This window comes from Chenopodium album, chromosome 16 (genome assembly GCF_948465745.1).
Source record: "Chenopodium album chromosome 16, dcCheAlbu1.1, whole genome shotgun sequence".
NCBI classification, from domain to species: Eukaryota; Viridiplantae; Streptophyta; class Magnoliopsida; order Caryophyllales; family Amaranthaceae; genus Chenopodium; species Chenopodium album.
Genome location: NC_137849.1, coordinates 1451966 through 1469998, shown reverse-complemented (window position 1 = coordinate 1469998; position 18033 = coordinate 1451966). Strand labels below are relative to the sequence as shown.

The following is an 18033-nucleotide window of genomic DNA, read 5'->3' as shown; positions in this document are numbered from 1 at the left end:
CTATATTTAAAGGCTTTATAGGCATGGTAGCTTGCATTATACTTTTCCTTTTCAAAAATGCTTGTGAACCGCGGGTATGGTTAACGAGCGTCATAGCTAGTCATGAGGAGCTCTTTTGACTAGATCTTACTTTTTTTTCTAATTTGCATTACTTCTATATATGATAACTTTATACTATATTTTATTATTTCTCTTTCTTACTTTAAACTCCACTGAAATTAATTTATCAATTTTCTCTCTCTCATTGCCCCTACACACTACTCTCTCTCACATACTTTCACTTTCATGGTATCCACATTACTTTTACCATAATAAATTAGTCATCCACCTACATTATTATATTGTATCAAATTCATTCCATGCAATTGCTAGTGATGTAAATAAAAAAAAAGGAGGGATTATGTCACAAGATTAGTTGTCGGCAATATTAATGATGGAAATTGTGTAAGCAAATATTTTTAGGTATGCAAATGTCTGCATATTATTCTTAGATTTTTAAAAGTGGTATTTCTCATTGATGAGTGCAATTAATTAAGTAAATAAATATTTTTAGGAAAAATTGTCATGATTAATCCGAACTTTGCCTCATTCGCCAACATTAATCCAAACTTTTGATTATCTTTTTATTAATCCAAACTTTATACCCCGTCTGCCAATAACATTTCCAAGTAACCGGTAACTTATTAGGTAGGTTTTTATTTTTTTGAAGTTTAATATACAAATGTCAGCATGTGATAGGTCAAAAAATAAATTAAAAAACGATAAAAATCAAAAATTAAAAAAAAAAAAACAAAACCACCAACCCAGCCATTCACGGCCAGCCCAACCCCCTTCCCATCGAGTGCCAGCCGCTGCTATATATATATATAAGAGAAACTCTGGAATTAATAAAAATGGGCAATCCTAAGCCAACTCCTTTTGTCAAAAGAAAAAAAATAAAAATTCAGAAAGCAACAATAAAAAAAGGATAGGTGCAGAGACTCAAAGGAAGCTGTTCTAACAAATGGGGTTGACTGTGCTGTGTTGTTCTAAGAATTCTTCCATCGAATCCCCACTCCAAAAAGGTTGAAGAATATACTTTATCAAATGATTACTAAGACCCCGAATCTATTCTATATTTTTTTTTCAATTATTTCTCTATTCTAGATAGAGGAGAGAATTTCATATTCTCTCTAAAAAAAAATTTAGAATATAAAAAGAAAAATGGAAGAATTTTTTTTGAATCAATTTCAAGTTGAAAAAAGAATCAAATATGTATATATACTCCGTAACATATATATATATATATATATATATATTACGGAGTATATATACATATATGTATATATATTCTTGATCAAGCTCAGTGAAAATAAGGGAAAAGCTTAATTATGGCAAAAAGCACAGTATCAAAAGCTTGGAACACACAATAATATCGTCTAAATTTGGATACATTGCCTTTATTTTCGAACATGATCTGAAGTGAAGGTAATCATTACTCAACAGCTTGAGTAAAATTGATTGTTAAAATTGATAACTTTCGCATAAACTTTTCCATTGCAAATTAAAGTATTAGTACTTAAAGTACGTAGTAAGCAAGGAAGCATGGGGTATTAATAAATAACTTGCTCTAGTTATCTTTGCAAAATATGCTTTTGTAAAAAAGATAAAAAGGTAAAGAATAATTTAAATGCAATATGGAGTAAACAAGAAATAAGGAATTTAAGATTACTATACCTTTATGATTTTGATGACAAGGCTATTTATGTTTGGTGGAAGGCTATTCAATGGCTAAATAAAATATATATAGAGTATTCATTATCTGTATTTTATAAAACTCAATGGGATAACATGCTAACGTCATGTGTCACCCTCTATTCAATGTGATTTGGTGCCACACGTGCATCATGTGTCACCTGTGTGTCATCACCCTTCTCTGACTAGCCTTTTGGCCCGCTCGACATACGGGCAATTACCTAAGATTATTTTTCTTGAATTGTATTGCTTTTAGAGTTATGCGTAGGTATTCATGTGATAATATAATGTTACTATAGGAGATATAATAATAGTAATAATAATAATAATAATAATGACTGTGACGTGTAGTGCTTATGGTTTGTGTTATTATATACCAAAGTATAGATACAGATGTAGATAAGTATAGATATAGATTGTAGTAATGTTTAGTTTCTTTGAAAAACTTTTCAGTAGGATGACTTTAATTTTCAATAATAATGTTTAATTTACTTGATAAACTCTTCATATGTATAACCTCCCTATTTAAATTAGGTATATCTTACATACATTAATGAAAGATGATATAGATTATTATATTTTTCATTCACTTATTAATATTGTTCAACATTAATCCTCCTTTATTAATTTTGAACAAACTTATAAATTTATGATATATCAGGGCATCGTCCGGGCCAATAACTAAGTACTAATATAAATCTTAACCTTTTAAATGTGAGAAACTATCCTTATTTATCCATATTACTTCTAATTAAACTATATATTTGATTTTTGCTATAGATTTTCATTTGAAAAGGAAAAAAAAACCTTCTTCATAAAATCTGATTTACTCATTTATATGTTTTAATAAAATAAAAAGGGACTCAAATAAATGAACAAATGGACTTACTATTTTTTATTAGATTGATGTCGTTACTCGTATAATAAATTTGAGTTACTTTTATGAATAAAATAGGGTTACTCTTATATATAAATGGAGGTTACTCATATGTTAGATTTAATTTTCCCTCTTTATTTTATTACTTGCTCCGTTTGCACTTTTTGTACTATTCATTCGATTTTTTTTTTTTTTTTGTTAGAAGGGGGAAATAGATTAATTATATGTCAAAGTGACACTATGTTCATACAAACTAGACATATCTGGGATAGAGTTAGTAGTAGCGGTAGTATCTAAAGTAGCAGGGACTAGAAAATATCATCATTTTACAATCAAAGTGCATTGGATTACATAAACCCCCGTCAATTGCTATTCATTTGATCTACTTTGACTAATATTTGTGATGTATATATAAGAAAAAATTTACACTTGTGGTACTTGTTGGAATCATCTCAATGAATATGATAAATTTTCGATTGTTATAAATTATTCTTAATGATAATTAAAGATATTACTGACCAAATATTTGCATCAGCATACGTGCTAAGGAGAAATTGAGCAAATATTAAAATACGAAGGATGTATTTCTATTATTCCCTCCATTTCTATTGTTAGTCTATTGAGAGTGAAAGGTAAGTTAGGTGATTAAAACTTCCCTTCCGATTTTAGGAGATATTGGGATCGATTTTTATCACTCGTCCTTGTGGCTCCTTAAGCAACAAAAATTATGTTAGTCGTATTTATGTTAACTGAGATAAACTTTTAATTGCAAATTTCTTTAATTACATACTAGCAAATAATTATAAAAATAAAATATTAATAATGTATTCACCAAGTCAAATTAAACCAGATCTCATATGACAATATTTGTTCTTATATATAGAGATAAATTTAGAAGGTCCCTCTTATTTTTAATAGTTAAATTTTTAAAGTAAAACTAATATTATGAAATGAAGAGATTACAAATCAATATGACCACATACATGGTATGGCTAGCCTGATCCACACAAAAGTTATTGAATATAATATGATACAGAGTTTCTAAATATAGAGGAGATGCAAATAAAACACCCAAAAAATTATATGTAATGCAAATAAAAAAAAATAACGGAGGTGAAAATTAAACTTCTATAATATATATATATATATATATATATATATATATATATATATATATATATATATATATATATATATATATATATATATATATATATATATATATATATATATATATATATATTTGTTGAATAATACTTATTAAATGTAACTAATTAGTAACACAAATTTTTATATGTGGTTGGTCACATCGTGTGGTCAGTTAGGTTACTTTTTCATTAATTTTATAGGGATTACTAGGTCAGTATTATAGGAATTATTTAATCAGTGCTATAATATAGATTGAGGTTACATTTTTCGTTTACAAGTGGCCAAATAGTGTAGCCCGTCACGTACAAAATGTGTTGATGAGCTAAGAAACTTTGTTAACCAAAAATACGAAAAAGAAAAGGACCTAACGAACTTAAGGTATATAGGAGTTCAATTTAATATTTCTGTAGCACTCATCCCACACATACACAACACTTCCACTTAATTAGCAACACTTAATTAGCGTAGTACCATAGCACATATCAGCTAAAACAAAGCTCTAACTACTAGTCTACTACCATAGTACCATACCATCCGTAGTATACACCGTACTTGAAGTAGTGGGATTTGGAAAATCCTGGGAAGAAGATGAAGCATACATGGAAAATGCTGGAAGTCCCGGTGTTGATGCTCATAAGTTTGGTTATCCAGGCATTACTTGCATTTCTTGCACCCCGGAGAAAAAGCAGCGCAAACGGACTTCTATTGAAGTCCCTGTGGCTACTTTATTTGTGTGCTGATTCGGTCGCGCTCTTAATCATTGGATTGATCAGTCGCAGCCCCCAAATAGACAGTGATCCGAGATCAGACATCCTAGCGTTTTGGGCACCTTTTCTTCTTCTGCATCTTGGTGGCCCAGACACAATCACTGCTCTGGCTCTCGAAGACAACGAGTTGTGGCATCGTCATGCCCTTCAACTGGCCACCCAAACGGCGGTCACTGTTTATGTCTTTGGCTTGTCTGTAAGTCCTGGTAGACATAACCGACTATGGCTTCCCATGGCCTTGATGTTTATAGACGGGTTTATTAAATATGGTGAACGAACATGTGCTTTGTACTTTGCTAGCAGGGAAGGTATTAGAGCCTCCCTAGCTAGGGAAGAACAAAAAACTTCTTTCAATAGGTGGGCTGATGAGTATTACTCTGCTGAAACTGCTCGTATTCCCTCAACATTCAAAGTTGAATATGGTCCTAGTGAGAAAAGAGACAATAATGTCGATGACATTGATGAATCTGATGATCACTCCAATCGCATCGATGAGGCCAATATTGATGATATTGTCAATCATGCCAATAGCCTTTATGAAAACTTTAAAAGCATTCTGGCTGACGATGTCTCAAGATTAAAGGATGATCACAAGCTTGTTGATGAATTCTTACTCAAGCAACCTATCCTTATAGGCATCAGAATCATAATGACTGAGCTCAATTTGATTTATGATGTCTTGCATACAAAGGTGTTTTTGGTGAACAAGAAGCGAGGTATTTTGCGTCTTTTTTGCTTCATTTCATTAGTCACAGCTTCCTACTTGTTCTTCTTTACTATTCGTAGTCATAAGTACAAACCCATTGATGTTGGAGTGACCTTTGCCTTACTTGGGGGTGCCATGTTTCTAGACATAGTCTCCTTTCTTAGGTTCTTACGTTCCCATTGGTTCATTATCATAGTGACCAAACTAAAGGCTACCAACCCATCAAGACATCTTGAATATGTTTTATCAGTGTTGCTTAGGTGGTCAATTCGCAGTCGAGACACTTGTGCTAAAAGGTGGTGTCAATCCACCTCAAGCTACAATTTATTGAAATGGAGCTTCAGGCGGAAAACCACCCTTCAATTCCTCAAATTAATTTTTATACAGAGGATCAAAGATTGCTTGATTGACTTGATATACGTGGAAAAAAGTCCAATCAAGCATTCTTATCTCAAGTTCATCTTCGGAGAACTTCAACGGAAAGCCAAGCTAGTAAGAGGACAGAAACAAGACATGGAAGAATTATGTTCAGCTAGAGGTAATTTGGTATTGGACGAAGAATACTGCCTCGTTTCCGAGTACTTGCGTCCTTGGACTACTGATATCGAAGATTATAGTGAAAGCTTGCTGACTTGGCACCTCGCTACTGATATTTGCTACTGGATGGAGTCTCCCGACTACAAGGAGAAGCGCGAGCTACATTGTGGACTTAGTAAACAACTCTCGGACTACATGGTTTACATTATACTACGACGCCAAGAACTGGTGCCCCAGTTGGTGAGTAGGTCTGATGTTCATTTTAGTAGAACAGAAAATGATATAATCGACGTTTATATTAAAGCATTGTTATCAAGTACAACTAAAGAAGATAAAATGAAAGAGTTTTGTGAGTATGTGGCTAGAAAAAAGTTGGATGATAGAATTGCAGCCGCGGTATCCAAATCCAACGACAGCCAATCTGTGTTTGATGAAGCGATTTGCTTAGCTAAGCAACTGATGATGCTTGGAGACAAGAAATGGGAGATAATAAGCAAAGTTTGGGTGGAAATGTTGTGTTACGCCGCCATTCGATCTTCGCCTAGATACAACTTCGCTAATTTAAGCAAAGGTGGAGAGCTCATAACAATTGTGTGGCTCTTCATGAGTCATCTTGGTTTTCGCCTCCCGGTTCCTGAATTTCGAGGCCTCCGTTCTGCTAAACTGATCATTGGCAAGTGATATTTGTACTCACGCATATGTTTGTAGCAAAAATAAGTGTTTGTTTTTTAATTTATTGCTTGATTTTCTATTACCTTTGAGACATTGACATTGCTAAATAAATTGATAATGATATATTGAGGATTTATATACAATCTTCTAATATAAGTGATATTATGCCTTCGATTTAGTTGCTAGCTCTAATTCAATACTCGTTTAAGTTATATTAGGAATGAGGCAGAAATATTTTATCAGATTCTAGTTTGTAATAATGTCTAATTAAATGCTTTTTAATCCATGAAAATTTCGAGCGGTTGTTGCACGGGATATATATTACTTACCCCGTTTTCTAATACAAAGCCTCATTTCCTTTTTGGGTAAACTAAAATACAATGTCTCTTTCTATTTAAAGGTTGTATTTTTAGATATTATTACCCTCTTTTCGATAAATTGTCACTTCTTTCCTTTACTTTTTTGCACTTTTAACATCAATTTTCAACACTTTCTTTCTCTAGCTCTTTGATTATTCTCAACTATGTTTTTCTCTCTATCTCTCTTTAATCCCACATGCACATATATACTTTGAGTCATTAGTTTTAAAGAATTTACAACTTTCTTAATTCCCACAAATTCTAAAAGAAGCTTTACATTAGGAGACGGAGGGAGTATACAGAATGCGCATGCATGCAACTTCCTATACGTTGGTAGCCACATGGTGTGACCATTTCATATATAAAGTAATTAAATAAATAACAGGGGTTAAAGTGGAGAGCCAATGAGATTACCTTAATGTACGTGAGTTACATTAACGAGAAAATGGGGTTACTCTATAAAATCAATGGAATTATTCTTTCATTTATTAAAACAAATTAAAAAAAAGAATTATTCAAATGAAAAGATAGGGGTTACTTATTTTTTTTTTAAATTACTTGATATTACTCATATATAATAAATTTGGGTTACCTCTATTAGAAAAGGGTTACTTTTATGAATAAAAGAGGTTACTAATACAAATAGGTAATAATCACTCTTATAAACCAATAAATATGACCATACCGTGTGGCCATTCTTAAATCCCTGAATATTTAATATGTATATTGTTATAATGTGGAACAAATATTGTAATATGATATTGTTAGAGATATGAGATATCGGAAAATATATGTGTGATATATTTTCCGTATTGATCTTATTAGGAGAATAATATATTTAGGTTTATTTTATGTTAAGATATTATTTAGAGAATATATCTTTAGGATTTATGATTATGGTAGTATATCTTTTAGGAATATTGTTTCCTATCTTATGAGCGTAGGTTTTGTATAAATACTCTATCTATTGATGAATAATGACAAGCCATTCTATTCTATTTCTTTCTAATTTGTCATGGTATCAAGAGCAGGTTAGCTCTTGGGAGTGTTTAAAAAATTTTCCCCATGCCGGTGGGTTAGAATATTAAACGCGCCGGACCCACCGGTGGGATAGCCATAATTTATATATATATATATATTTTTAATACTAATCACGTGTAAGGTTTGATTAGTTGCATGTGGTTTATGATGCTTCCATTTAAATCACGGGAGGAATTTTTTTTTGTGGGTTTTTGTAGTTGACGAGAGTGATTGAATTAAGGTCTTAACTTTGACGGTTATTTGATTTAAACAAAAAAGCCTCTCAAGAAATTGTTTCTTTTTGTGTCATGAGACAAGGTTTGTGCGTTGATTCGAGCATAATTTTGCTCCTTTGGACATGAGTTTGGTTTTATTCTGAAAAACCAATAAGAAATTTGAGTGTGGTTTGCTCTGAAAAACTAATAAGAAATTTGAGTGTGGTTTACTCTGAAAACCAATAAGAAATTTGATTGGAGCTCGGTTTTGCTCTAGAAAAACCAAAAATTGTTATATTTGCAAGTTCGAAAAGAATGACGTTCCTGCTTGATTGATGACTGATGAGTTCGAAAAGATATGTTCTCATCATTGAAGAAAGAAAATACTTCGAACAAATTGAAGAATTTCCAATCGCAACGTTCGTGTTACTGCTGTTACGATTGCGGGAGGGTGCTAGAGATATGAGATATCGGAAAATATACGTGTGATATATTTTCCGTATTAATCTTATTAGGAGAATTATGGTAGTATATCTTTTAGGAATATTGTTTCCTATCTTATGAACGTCGATTTTGTATAAATACTCTACCTATTGATGAATAATAGACAAGCCATTCTTTTCTATTTCTCTCTAATTTGTCACATATACTACCTTCTTCTCACAAATTCCTTATATGTGGCTAGCCACACAATACAATCAATCTTCATTGGTTAATTCGTTAGTGTTATAAGAGTTACTTGGTTAGTGTTACAACGGTTACTCGATTCGTTAGTGTTATAGAACTTACTTTATTTTCTTACAACTATCACTTGGTGTGGCCAATAGCACACAAAACGCGTTGTCTCTGTTTTCCTAATTAAATCTTAACCACCTTACGTTTTCATGGATTTTTTTTTTAAGTTTTACTCACGTTTACTTTATTTTTTTATTATATAATTTTTTATTTTTTTTTATTGTTCACGAGACCACAACCCCACTTTGTAGGCCCAATTTTATTTTATCTTTAATAAAAAAAGTACTCATATTATATGGTCCTATTTTTACTTTTCCTTAATTTTCGTAACTATAGTAATTAATTAACACTCAGTAAAATGGAGATAGTGCATATTAATTATATGTTAAAAATTACATCTACTGATCGTTGACAGATCACATTACTCGAGATTCTTGATTATATATTTATATAATGACAATTGTTTTTTTCAACTCTATATTTTGTTAAAAAAAGTTAATATGCTTTTTTTAAAAAAAAAAAAAGTTAATATATTTACAAAATTGCCCTCTAATATATTTGTTAAAAATTGAAATGATTAGGAATTCCCGGCCCAAAACCGAAGACAATATATTAAATTTAATTATTACAATATCGTTATAAGAATATTTGTAACAGGTTCAAACCAAAGCAAGGCAAAATACAGTAACACAAAAATAATACGTGTATAAGAAAAGAATTAACAAAATGAATTACATCAATCGAAAGAAGAAAGATAGATGACCAACGAGGCGACGAGGACCCATACAATCAATGGAAGGAACTCCGTAGGCCCCTAAGCCACATTTATTTCATCCTATATTGAGAATTTTGATATATACGAAGTATATAATTATCGATTACTTCTTTCGTTCCGTAATAAATGCTTTGTTTACATCTTTTGAAATTTGACCGGTATGAAAATTATTATTAAAACAATAATTCAAGCATAAGAATTACGAGTAGCTATTTTAACATATGAAAAGCCTTATATAGCGACAGATTTTTGCGACAACCTATATTGATTTATAGAGAGAAATTACCGGTCATCGAAAAGCAACAACAAGTCAACAAGCATTGCGATAATATGGAATGAAAAAAAGTATTTACCTTTTGATTACCAAGATGACTCCGATTGAATCCACTCACCCTTTTCGTTGCATGGGAAGAGGATAAGATTGGGACATTCAGCTATATGAAGGTAGCTCAAGTTTGGAAATGAAAGCTGGAAATCATTCCATTTCATATGTAGTTGATGCAAATATCGAAGATGCAATATCTTTACTTGAGGGAAGCAATGTTGGTCCGGATACAACTTTTGAAGATTACCTCCTCTGATGTAGAGCTTTTTGAGACGACGGTTATGGCTTCTGTTACTACTAATTAACTCTAGCAGTTGTGAAGCTGTGGTGTCAGGAACAGCCTGGAGCTCGAGTTTCTCTAAGGTTTGTGGGAGTTTCTGTGTGTCAAGACATATCTCGCTTGGCGCGTCTGCTGTAGTGGTTGATTGGACGATGACAAAGCTTTTAACCCAGGCAACTTTCAATTTCCTGAGCTCCTGCATTGAGTTGAGAGTCTGGAGATCTTCGTTTGTTGGAAAGCTCATTCGTCTAGTGCGAATGGTTAACTTGATGAGCCTTGTCAAATGTTTTAAATCGTCCAATTCAGCAGATCGATGCATTGGATCTTTAGGCTGCTGCAGATTATCAGTAACAATTATGAACCCCAGTAGGACTCTAAGGTTCGTCAATAAGGCGATTCCCATGGGAATATGATTCAGCTGATAGCACTCGGATAAGTCCAAACATACAAGCTTGATTAACCTCCCAATATCGTTGGGAAGAGACTTCAAGTCTTGACATGATCTGAGATCCAATACCTTGAGCTCGCTAACCTCGCAAACCGAGCGTGGCAGCTCCTGAATTCTCGATATCCCTCTTAGGCTCAGAAACAAAAGATTTTTCACTTCCTTCAAATATCCATCAAATGCACTTAAAAAGGTGTCATCTGCAACGACATAGTCCATGCCACTGTGAAAATTACCGAAGTGTGCCACCACAAGCGTCTTTTTCCCATATCCTTTTATCATCTGCCCCTCATTTAGCCTATATGTCCTTTTGTTGATCGTGATCAAAAACACAGAAATACTTGATTCACCATCTTCAGGTTCAAACCATGTACTAAACGTTTTGTTGTCCCATGTTTGAATATTTACTCTACCTCTGCCTTTCAACACCAGATGTTCCTCACGAAGCCGTGGTTGTAGTGATGCCAAGCTTCTGGCGAAGTCTGGGCTTATTATAATTCTGCTGCTTCTGTAATCACACATCAGGTTGAAAGACGGGTCTGCTAAAAGCTCTGCTATAAATTGCTCTCCCTCCAAGGGATCATCTATAATTTTTATCCCAATCAACCAATTTATCAACACTCCTTTGCTTATCCCCACATTCTGCGGGATTAAGAATTCCTCCCTAGTGTACAGTTCCGCCAATGGGCTGCAAAATAATAGGCGCTCATTCTGTATGGGAGGAAGCTTTATAAAAGCTTCCTCAAAATTGTCACCAAAAGGCAGTACTTGAGACGAATACGACAACGCATCACCGTTGGTACCGCCAGAGGTCTGCTTTTGAGAATCGATATTAAGACCGCGATTATCCTTCATCTCTTTAAGCTCCTCTCGTAGCTCCTTGTAACGTTCCTCATTTTCACCGTCAACAGCAATCAAGTCATCAAAAATACCTTCAAATTTTTCAATGACTTTATCCCCACCCCTCTTATCCAAGGAGTATGAAGGTGGTATTAGGCTTTCTTTGGCAGTTTTCACTTCTTCTTTCAATCTTTCGATTTCGTCAACAATGTTCCTATTATCAATTATATTAACCTTCTTAGTGTTTCTCTGGTTCAACTTACGGCGTAGGGCTGCTAGACTCGAACCACATTTGATTAGAAAACTAAGACGATCAGTCGGTATTTCTTCATTTGCCAAGGAATTCGACGTCGACGACATAGATGGATTTGGTCTAGAACTGTATTAAACTAGACAAAAAAAAAATTGTAGTTATCTAGTTTCTAATTTGGCTGTGATTTTTTTTTTTTTTTTTTGAAAAAAAACAAAGTTGTTGTGATTCTTGTGAATATAAACACACAACGTGCAAAAAAGACAATCAAATAATGAAATTTTTTCCATAGAGGCGCATCCGTTTTCTTTTAAAAAAAGCGGAATGAACATTTTATTGTTCACTAAAAAATATACAGTAGTTTTGTAAAGAACATATAGCTATTCATAAAGGACATCATATATAGCTGTATTGTAATGAATATATAGTTATTTTGAAAAAAACATATAGCTATTTTGGAAAAAAAAAAACATCTAACTTTATGTTTTTTTATACATATCTAAAGAACCTCCGTAATTTTAATAAAGAACATGATAATTAGAGGTGATCAATTTCGGCCCGGCCCAATCCGACCCGAAAATAGGGTGGGTTTGGACAAGCCTAAAGATGTTTTTTTAGTTAATAATCCAAATTCGTCCCGAAAAAACCGAAAATCCCGCTACATTTTCCGGGTTTGGACACGAGATATTATGCTAAGGCCCGACCCGAATTTTTGATCACCTCTAATGATATATAATGTAATGAACATTATTTTTATGCAATTGTACCACCATAATCTAAAGACAAAATTCAAAGAACATTTCAAAATAAATAATTAACATTATATTACAAATAAAAGAACATTATACTCACAATCAAAAAACATGAACATAAAGAACATTTTTTAACAGCATCTTATGTTCTTTACAATTTTATAACATGTTCTTTTCATTTTAACTGGATATTCTTTACATTTGTATACAATGTTCTTTACAATTTTATAATATGTTTTTTTCACTTAAACTAAATGTTCTTTATATTTCTATGCAATGTTCTTTCCGCTTTTTTTTTTAAAGGGATGCACCATGCGAATCGTGCATCCGCCTGCACGAACTACACATTGCCAGTTAAGGTAGTTTTTAAATTATATTTATTTATTATTTTTTTTTGAGTGAAAGGGATTTAGATTTAGATTTGGAACATGACATAGAAATTAAAGCAAAAGGCATAAAATCAACCAAAAGATAAATATATACCGTGTATACCTTTATTTTGGCAAAGGAAGATAGAATACAAGAAATTACAATGGACAAATCACTTTTTTCGTTCTTTACTAAAGTTAAAGATGTCTGAGTGTCTGACTGATGTCGTGAAAAAAATACAATTGTTTCGTACTCCTCCTGTTTCGACTTTAGTTTGCCCCACTGCCCGCTTTCAATTTTTGTATATCAATGTCAATTAATTTGCGATTTTCTATGTTTGTTTACCATTGGACTTATCATTGGCATAATGGCATTGACTTGAGCTTTGCTAGGCTTGAGAACCCAGTTTGAAAACAAGGCCCAAAATGGGTAGACATTTTTTGAACAAGAAGACTAGAAATCACAAAATTATTTACTTTTTTTTTAATAGACAAAATTAATACTTCCTCCGTTTTTATTTACTTGCAACACACCTCTTTGGCATGTATTTTAAGGGAGATATTAGAATAAGTAAACGAATAAATTAAATCACAAATTTTTACCACCGATAAGAAGAAAGGGATAAGTTGTTACGGTTAAAATTTCATAGCTTAAATAATTTGAATACCTAGTCTAATCACCTCCTTGAAAAGTGTGATAAAAGATATGTTGCAACTATTAAAAAACAGAGGAAGCAACTTAGTGTGAAACTGTAAAACATGAATTCATATTCTCATATATGACTTTTTTCAATATTTACGTATATATTAATTTTGACTATAATTATTTACTAACATAATAAAAACATATTTTATCTAATATATGTTGTTAGATAGGTATTAATATAAAGTTTCATAATATAATTTTTAAAAGGAAAAATTGTTAAAAATAATCTCAACTTTTGCTCATTCGCTCAAAATAATCCCAGCTTTGGGAGTCATTTGCACAAAATGATCCCAACTGTTCACCAACCTGTTATAGCAGGTTGAGGTAACACGTGTCACCACGTGAATGACTGGAAAAAAATTAAACAAAAACCCAGCCCACCCACAACCACCGTCCCTACCACCAGACCGTTCCCGGCATGATGCCTAGAATCCCCGTCGCCCAGACCCTTCCTCCAGCATTTCGGCGTCGTCGCTTCTTGCTAGTACCCCTAAATCACCAAATACCGACCCAAAAACCCCTTTATACAGCCCCAAACCCATAAAAACGCCCAGCCCCATAGCACAAACACCACAATAGGCCCTCCCCCACCCTCGAAACCCTAGTGACCAGAGTTTCGAGGGTAGGGGAGGGCCGATTGTGGTGTTTGTGCGGCGAGACTGGGCTTTTTTTTACGGTTTGTGGGTTGTTGGTAATGGTGGTTTTAGGGTTTAGGGTTTAGGAAACTTAGGGGGTAGAGGAGGGCATAGCTGGCGTCAGCATCGGTGAGGGGAAGGGGTGACTAGACGCGGCGTTGGGGGGAGGGGTGGGTGGGGTACGTGGGCTGGGCGGTGGAGAAGGTTTCCAGTGGTGGTTGTCGTGGGTTTGGGCTGGTTGTTAGTTTATTTTATTTTTTTTTAATTTTATTAATTTTTTTAAATTTTCAACCAAATCACGTGATGACACGTGTTGTCAAAGCCAAAAAAAAAATTACCTTTTTAACAAGTTAAAGTTCACTTGGGATCATTTTGAGTGATGCCCCCCAAAGTTCGGATTATTTAAAAATAATCCAAAGTTGAGAGTATTTTGAGCGAATGAGCGAAAGTTGAGATTATTTTAAAAAAATTTCCTTTTTAAATTAATTTTTATTAATATTTAATTACATAAAATAAAGTCAAGCTAGCGAATTGTCAAGCATGTGTATGTGCAATGTTTGTTATGTCAGATATTCTAGGGCGGATGGAGTATATGACTTTAATCAAGCAACTTAAGTAAGGGTGTTCAATATTAGCAAAAAGTTTTGTTCTTTAAATGAAATGTTTTGATTTTTATACACTATTCACCTAATTCACTTTGATTAGTAGTGTGAGCAATTTATATGCGTTGAAAACCATTGTAGCCCACTAGTGAGTGTCCCACATTGGAGAAAGAGAAGAGGTGGTTCCAATTTATAAGGTAGAGGAGTAACTCCTACTATTGTCAATTGGTTTTAGTATAGAAGCTCCTAAGCCCTGTATATGGACCAAACTCTCATCCTTCTTAAAATTTTATATTGGCATACATGCATGGGTGGTGAAAGACATAGAGAGTATTTTCATCATTATGTTATAAACCTGTGTCTTTGTGTTATAAAAATTACGGATCTTTTGGCCCAAAAATGGTAGTTTATTTAAATTCAAATTTGATATTGTAATTCAAACTATCAAAATTCAAAATCTAATTTTGGATGTGATTAAATTCGATAAGATTTAACTTTTTAAAAGTTAGGAAAATTTGTCTAGAAGGAACATATATTTTCAATATTTTGTCTGAAATAACCTTATATGTTTAAAGTGGACTAAAAGGACCTTATAAGTTGATTTTATTGTTTTGGGGACCTTAAGGTCGAAAACCGACAATAATTGACTTATTTCTCCGACGTTGACCTCTCATGTGACCTTAAAAAATTACCCCATGTTGTATTATGTCTACTTCTTGTTTTCTATATATTAGTAACTTCGTATTCATGTCGAGTCAGTTTCGATCATGTTGTTTTGTCGTGTCATAGCAACTCTATTGGAAATGAGGCAACAAATTATATTATGCTGTAAAAAAACTTGAGCTCTTTAGGGGATTTTGAAATCGATTCTTATCAACTGCCCTTTTGATGACTCTCTAGACACCAAAAATAAAATATAAAATTTATGAAGAAAGATGTAAATCCTAATTATAGTAATATATTTAAATTTAATTACATTGTTTCAAAAGTAAGATCTTAATTGTTCACCAAAAACAATTAAAAGCTAGATCTTTATTATAAAATGTTGGGGAATTATTTACGTATGTACTATCATAGTTAAACCCATGCATGACCACTGGTGACATGGTAGTCCCACCCTTAGCCGTGTCACTAACCAGCCCTTGATCAATCTCATATTCTCATTGAAGCTAAGGGAAAATGTTAGAGATAATATCGGAAAATATATGTGTGATATATTTTCCGTATTGATCTTATTAGGAGAATAATATATTTAGGTTTATTATATGTTAAGATATTATTTAAGTTTATCTTTTAGGAAGATTGTTTTCTATCTTATGTTCTTAGGTTTTGTATAAATACTCTACCTATTGATGAATAATAATCAAGCCATTCTATTCACTCTTCCTCTCTAATTTGTCATGGTATCAAGAGCAGGTTAGATCTTGGGATACTTCACAAAAATTCCCCCTGCCGGTGGGTTAGAAAATTAAACTCACCGGCGGGATTCATAAATTTTACCCAAAAATTCCGCTGTGCAATTTTTTTCTTTTTTGTGAGTTTATTCGAGCATGATTTTGCTCCTTTAGATTTGAGTGTGGTTTACTCTGAAAAACCAATAAGAAATTTGAGTATGGTTTACTCTGAAAGACCAATGAGAAATTTGAGTGTGGTTTACTCTGAAAGACCAATAAGAAATTTGAGTGTGGTTTACTCTGAAAAACCAATATTTGATTGGAGCTCGGTTTTGCTCTGGAAAAACCAAAAATTGTTATATTTGCAGGTTCGAAAAGAATGACGTTCCTGTTTGATTGATGACAGATGAGTTCGAAAAGATGAACGTTCTCATCATTGAAGAAAAGAAAAAAAATTGAAGGCGACATCACAAGAGTGTGCATCTCGGCTTCAACAATTTGAAGAATTTCCAATCGCAACGTTCGTGTTACTGCCGTTACGATTGCGGGAGGGTGTTAGAGATAATATCGGAAAATATATGTGTGATATATTTTCCGTATTGATCTTATTAGGAGAATAATATATTTAGGTTTATTATATGTTAAGATATTATTTAAGTTTATCTTTTAGGAAGATTGTTTTCTATCTTATGTTCTTAGGTTTTGTATAAATACTCTACCTATTGATGAATAATAATCAAGCCATTCTATTCACTCTTCCTCTCTAATTTGTCAGAAAAGCTTAGGGCTAAGAAGTTCAGTAGCAAAAGATTGATAGGAACAAAACAAAAAAAAGTCTAAATTTTGATACTTTGCCTTTATGTTCCAGCATGAAGTGAAGGTAACAATCACTCAACCGCTTTAGTATAACCAAGAAACTGACTGCATGATGATTTGATGATGAACAACTTTTCTACTGTAAATTAAAGTATTAGTTCTTGAAGTACATGATAAGCAAAGAATTGAATGAAACACGACGTAATTAAAAGCTTGCCCAAGTTATCTTTCAAAAAAGGATAAATAAAAGTTTTCAAGAATAAATTTGAATATAGCATGAAGTAAATGAATCGGAGAGCTAAAATTACCTATCCAACTTTAGTGTAACTTACTGTTTAACTTTGATAAAAAAAATAAAAATAAATAAAAAATAAATAAAATTCCTTGCTTTTCCACTGTAAATTAAAGTATAACGGAGTAGTTCCTTGAGTAACTGGTAAGCAAAGAATTGAGTGAAACATAAAGTAATTTTCAAGAAAAAAATTTAAATGTAGCATTATGTAATCAGAGAATTAAGATTACTTATCCAATGACATGAGCGAAACTTACCGTTTAGCTTTGATGAATTGAACAACTTTCCTAAGCTTTTCCACTGTAAATTAAAGTATTAGTTCCTGAAGTACGTGTTAAGTAATGAATTCAATGAAACATGAAGTACGTGTGGTATAGTAGTACGGAGTAATTTATAAATTGAATTGACCAAGTTATCTTTTCAAAAAGAACTGTAACTTACTATTTAACTTAGATGAACAAAACTTTATTCCTAAGCTTTTCATAGTAAATTAAAGTATTAGTTCTTGAAGTATGTGTTAAGTAATGAATTCCATGAAATATGAAGTACGTGTCGTATATAAGTAATAAATAACTTGAATTGCCCAAGTTATCTTTTCAAGAAGAAGTGTGTATCTTACAGTTTAACTTTGATGAACAATCAACTTTCCTAAGCTTTCCCATGTAAATTACAGTATCAGATCCTGAAGTATGTGTTAAGTAATGAATTCAATGAAACATGAAGTACGTGTCCAATAGTAGTAATGAGTAACAATTGCCCAAGTAATATTTTCAAAAAGAAAT

General features: G+C 32.6%; 2 protein-coding genes across 2 annotated transcripts; one reads left to right on the top strand and one right to left on the bottom strand.

The window, feature by feature from the left end:
• Nucleotides 1-4348: 4348 nt before the first annotated feature.
• Nucleotides 4349-6451, top strand: LOC145585954 (uncharacterized). The gene has a single exon (XM_081642646.1). It carries the CDS (start codon nt 4349-4351, stop codon nt 6449-6451), a length of 2103 nt encoding a protein of 700 aa, XP_081498772.1.
• A 3455-nt stretch (nt 6452-9906) lies between these two features.
• On the bottom strand, nt 9907-11796 carry LOC145585953 (uncharacterized). Its single transcript, XM_081642645.1, has one exon. It carries the CDS (start codon nt 11794-11796, stop codon nt 9907-9909), a length of 1890 nt encoding a protein of 629 aa, XP_081498771.1.
• Between the last annotated feature and the right edge of the window lie 6237 nt (nt 11797-18033).

Coding starts and splice junctions, on each gene's coding strand:
- LOC145585954 (XM_081642646.1), top strand. CDS start 4,349: ATGAAGCATACATGGAAAATGCTGGAAGTCCCGGTGTTGATGCTCATA.
- LOC145585953 (XM_081642645.1), bottom strand. CDS start 11,796: ATGTCGTCGACGTCGAATTCCTTGGCAAATGAAGAAATACCGACTGAT.